The sequence below is a fragment of the Acanthisitta chloris genome, unplaced genomic scaffold (genome assembly GCF_000695815.1).
Source record: "Acanthisitta chloris isolate BGI_N310 unplaced genomic scaffold, ASM69581v1 scaffold1435, whole genome shotgun sequence".
Taxonomy (NCBI): domain Eukaryota; kingdom Metazoa; phylum Chordata; class Aves; order Passeriformes; family Acanthisittidae; genus Acanthisitta; species Acanthisitta chloris.
This window is the reverse complement of record NW_008675139.1, coordinates 1-5,167: the sequence shown is the minus strand read 5'-3', so window position 1 is coordinate 5,167 and position 5,167 is coordinate 1. Positions and strand designations below refer to the sequence as shown.

Sequence of the window (5,167 nt, the reverse complement as noted above, 5' to 3'; positions counted from 1 at the left end):
TTCCCCTCCCAAGCCCCCCAGGACCTGGGGGAGGCGAGGATCATGAAGAGGTGCTGCATGCTGCGAGTGCAGAGCTGGGCCAGCAGTGCCCTGACCGTGGCCAGCTGGGAGCCCACCCTGGCACTGCTCTGGCCCTGCAGCACGGCTGGGGCAAGCTGGTTTCAGGCTCCTCCTGCAGCTCCACCAGCCTCTGGGACAGGAACAGCTCCAGCTGTGGGCACAGGGGACACTCAGCACTGCCATCCCCACGGAGGAGCTGTCCCTCCCCTGGCTGCCACTCACCTCCATGAGCTCATCGATGAACTGGTTCCTTGTCTCTGAGTTTTCCAGCAGCGTCAGAGCATCAGAGCCACAGGCAACTCCCTCAGGAACTGGGGTGGGGAGTGGGACAGGGATGAGAATCCTCATCCCTCTAATCCCTCTGCTCCATCCCCAACCCCTCTGTGCACAGCCACAGTGCCCTGGGGCACTTCGGGGGTGAGCTGGGGGTGAGGGAGTCCAGGATGGGAATTCCTATCCCTCAAAACCTTCTGCTCCATCCCCAATCCCTCTGTGCACAGCCACAGGGCCCAGGGGCACTCTGAGAATGAGGGAGGACAGGATGGGAATTCTCATCCCTCCAATCCCTCCCTCCCCATCCCTCCAATCCCTCTGCTCCATCCCCAACCCCTCTGTGCACAGCCACAGTGTCCAGCAGCACTTTGGGGATGATCTGGGGGTAAGAGGCCAGGATGGGAATTCTCATCCCTCCAATCCCTCCCTCCCCATCCCTCCAATCCCTCTGCTCCATCCCCAACCCCTCTGTGCACAGCCACAGTGTCCAGCAGCACTTTGGGGATGATCTGGGGGTAAGAGGCCAGGATGGGAATTCTCATCCCTCCAATCCCTCTGTGCACAGCCACAGTGCCCAGGGGTACTCTGGGGATGAGCTAGGGGTAAAAAAGTCCAGGATGGGACCCCCATGGACACCCCACCTTAGCTCAGCATCACCCCATGGCACTGCCAGGGGGGTCAGGACCCTAATCCTGCCCATCCAGCACCCAAAGGCACCTGCCCAGTACCACACTGTCCTCTGCTCTATCCCATACCCCTCTGTGCCCGGCCAGGATGCCCAGGAACACTTTAGGGATGAGCTGGGGGTGATGGGACCCCCACAGCTGAGTCTGGTCCCCACCTCCCCCTCTTCGAGGTGCTCAGCACCATCCCAGCTCCCTCCTGCCCACCCAGCACCCAACAGCTCCATCCCCAGCCCCTCTGTGCCCAGCCAGGATGCCCAGGGGTGCTGGGAAGAGGGAACAAGGTGTGGTAGGTGCTGCCTGTCCCCCCTTGGGAGCCCCAGCCCTGCTCACCCTCAGTGCCAGCGTCCACCACGGTGATCTGCACCTCCTCAGCATCACCATCTCCCCAGTCAATGCCATCGTCCTGAAACCAAGGGCACACATGGTGACATGGGACACCCCAGGACACCCCCAGGGCCCTGGGGAGGCTCTGAGGCACAGCCAGGGGGGCACACACCTGGGCACTGGGCTCCACAGTGATCCCCCAGTCGATTTCCTCGCCCTGGGCACCCCCAGGGGCATTGGCACTGTCACCCTCCTGGGTGGGCTCCAGCGTGAAGTCTCCCCAGTCAATCTGTGAGGAAAAGCACACACACCCCCATGAGGTCCAGCCCAGCCCTCAGGACACACAGCAGGACAATTTGGGACTCCCTCCAAACCCTCCAGGACTCACTGTGTCCTCCTTGGGTGGCTCTGGCACCTCCTCCAGCTCTGGGCGCTGTACCCGGAGAGGTTCCTGCCCAGTCCTCCACTCGTACACCGTCGTGTTCCCTCTGCTCCTCACGTGCCTCAACAGTGGCACCACCACCTCTGCAGGGCTGGCAGCCACCATGGGGGGGACATCAGTCCTGGGGACCCTCCAGCACCCACAACCCTGCTGGGACAACCCCAGCCTGGGCACAGAGGACAGGAGGGTCTGTCCCAACCCCGCTGGGACAACCCCAGCCTGGGCACAGAGGACAGGAGGGTCTGTCCCAACCCCGCTGGGACAACCCCAGCCTGGGCACAGAGGACAGGAGGGTCTGTCCCAACCCCGCTGGGACAACCCCAGCCTGGGCACAGAGGACAGGAGGGTCTGTCCCAACCCCGCTGGGACAACCCCAGCCTGGGCACAGAGGACAGGAGGGTCTGTCCCAACCCCGCTGGGACAACCCCAGCCTGGGCACAGAGGACAGGAGGGTCTGTCCCAACCCCGCTGGGACAACCCCAGCCTGGGCACAGAGGACAGGAGGGTCTGTCCCAACCCCGCTGGGACAACCCCAGCCTGGGCACAGAGGACAGGAGGGTCAGAGGACAGGCGAGTCTGTCCCAACCCCACTGGGCCAACCCCAGCCTGGGCACAGAGGACAGGAGGGTCTGTCCCAACCCTGATGGGACAACTCCAGCCTGGGCACAGCCTCTCCATGGGGACAGGGGATGGGAAAGTCTGTCCCTGAGGATCTGTCCCAACCCTGCTGGGACAGCTCCAGCCTAAGAACAGCCTCTCCATGGGGACAGGAGGGTCTGTCCCAATCCCACTGGGAGAGCCCCAGCCTGGGCACAGCATCTCCATGGGGACAGGGGATGGGAAAATCTGTCCCAACCCTGCTGGGACAACCCCAGCCTGGGCACAGAGGACAGGAGGGTGTGTCCCAACCCCACTGGGACAAGCCCAGCCTGGGAACAGCCTCTCCATGGGGACAGGGGACAGGAGGGTCTGTCCTAATCCCATTGGGAGAGCCCAAACCTGGGCACAGAGGACAGGAGGGTCTGTCCCAACCTCACTGGGAGAGCTCTAACCTGGGCACAGAGGACAGGAGGGTCTGTCCCAACCCTGAAGGGACAACTCCAGCCTGGGCACAGAGGACAGGATGGTCTGTCCCTGAGGGTCTGTCCCAACCCCACTGAGACAGCCCCAGCCTGGGAACAGCCTCTCCATGGGGACAGGAAGGTCTGTCCCAACCTCACTGGGAGAGCCCCAGCCTGGGCACAGAGGACAGGAGGATCTGTCCCTGAGGGTCTGTCCCTGTCCCCACCTGTCACACACAAACTCCATGCAGGCCTGGTACAGCTCGATGGCCTCTCCCAGTGCACTCACTCCTGCCCCAATCTGCCCCAGCACCGTCGGCAGATCCTTCACCAAGGCCAACAGCTCCTGGCGCACGTTGTCACCCTGGGGACACAGCAGGGACACATCAGGGAGGGGGGTGACAAATCACCAAAACACACCTGGAGCAACTTCACCCTCTGCTCACCGGGCAGAGAGCTGTGGGGGCATCTCACACCTCCCTGGGTACCGGTGGCACCGCAGGGATGCTCTGCTCCCCTTTGAGGGCACATGCCAGGGGTGGGGACACTTGGTGGGCCCAGCAGGTTCTTGGGGGGACTCACAGTGATGCCATACTGCCTGCAGGAGGCAAAGAAACGCTCCCGGAGCTCAGCTGCTCCCAGCTGGCACTCGTCCTCACGCCGGGACAGCTCCTGCTGTGCCTGCTGGCACCTCCCGATCTGCCTGCGCAGGGCTGGCACCTCGTAGCTGATGCTGCGCACCAGGAGGCTCGAGAGCTCGGCTGGGAGGGGGAAAAAAGGGGGTCAGGAGCTCTGGGGGCACCCACAGGGGTCTCGGGGTGTGCTGGGCACTGTGGCAGAGCCAGCGAAGGGTTGTGGCCATAGGGAGAATCCACAGCGTGTTGTGTTCTTTCCATGGTCATCCCAAGTCCATGCCAGTTTGGGGAGTGAATTCTACCTGTTCACAGAGCTTCAGACACCTCAGAGCTCTCATCCCAGTGGGATTCAGCATCCCATTATGGACTGCCCATCCCATCCCAGTTTGGGGACTGAATTACACCTGCCCACAGAGCCTCAGACACCTCAGGACTCTCATCCCAGGGGGATTCAGCATCCTATTATGGACTGCCCCCCCCATCCCAGTTTGGGGAGTGAATTCCACCTGCCCACAGAGCCTCAGACACCTCAGAGCTCTCATCCCAGTGGGATTCAGCATCCCATTTTGTACTGTCCATCCCATCCCAGTGTGGAGACCAAAGTCCTCCCAATGACACCCCCAAGGGGTCTCCAGAGTCTCCTCAGCCTTACCCAGGTAGGTGTTCTCCTTCTCGTAGAGGGACACAATCTCCTGCCAGTCCTGGGGAGAAGGAAGAGGAGGATGAGGAAGAGGAGGAGGAGGAAGAGGAAGATGAGGAGGAGGAAGATGAGGAGGAGGAAGGCTGAGCCCTCCTCACCCTGTCTCACCTTCATGCGTTGGGACGAGTAGCGCCCAAAGAGGTTCTTGGTGGAGGCCTCAGTGCCCTTGAGGATCTCCACGATCCGCAGACAGTGGAAGTAGTGCAGGTCTGGGATGGAGGAAGGATTGGATTACCAGGAGGTCTGGGAAGTCACTAGGAGCTTTGGGGGCACCACCAGGAGGTCTGGAGAGGTCACTGGGAGGCTTAGGAAAGTCACCAGGAGGTTTGAGGGTATCACTGAGAGGTTTGGGAGGTCACCAGGAGGATTTGGTGGCATCGTTGAGAGATTTGGGGGCATCACTGAGAGGTCTGGGGGCATCACCAGGAGGTTTGGGGGCATCATAGGAGGTTTGGGGGCACCACTGAGAGATTTGGGTGGTCACCAGGAGGTTTGGGGGTACACAGAGAGGCTTAGGGGCATCACCAGGAGCTTTGGGGACATCACTGAGAGGTTTTGAGGCATCACTGAGAGGTTCGGGAGGTCACCAGGAGGTTTGAGGGTATCACAGGGAGGTTTAGAGGCATCACCAGGAGGTTTGGGGGCATCACTGAGATTTGGAAGGTCACCAGGAGGATTTGGAGTATCACAGGGAGGTTTGAGAGGTCACCAGGAGGTTTAGGGGCATCACCAGGAGCTTTGGGTGATGCCCACCCCAGGCCCACACATCTCCACTGGGCCACCACCAACTCCCATCCCTGTGTCAGGAGGTATCACCACCACCAAACCCTTGGGAAGAGGCACTCCAGGTGTGTTCCCCCTGCCATATCCCATCTCTCCCGAGGGATCCAACCCCCAGTGGCACTCACAGGCTCCTTCCAGCAGCTGTTTGATCTCCTGGTTCTCTGGCATGTCCTGGATGGCTGTGTCGATGCGCTGCCGGATGA

General features: G+C 61.5%; 1 protein-coding gene across 1 annotated transcript; it reads right to left on the bottom strand.

Moving 5' to 3' along the window:
* Window positions 1–24: 24 nt before the first annotated feature.
* Window positions 25–5,164, bottom strand: CDK5RAP3 (CDK5 regulatory subunit associated protein 3; the record flags this gene model as incomplete). The annotated part of the gene is given in 11 exon segments (XM_009075579.1): window positions 25–160; window positions 163–211; window positions 283–371; window positions 1,350–1,422; window positions 1,516–1,632; window positions 1,732–1,876; window positions 3,074–3,210; window positions 3,429–3,607; window positions 4,134–4,182; window positions 4,290–4,390; window positions 5,090–5,164. Coding segments are annotated over 11 exon segments (1,150 nt in total), but the record flags the coding sequence as incomplete, so codon positions are not given.
* Between the last annotated feature and the right edge of the window lie 3 nt (window positions 5,165–5,167).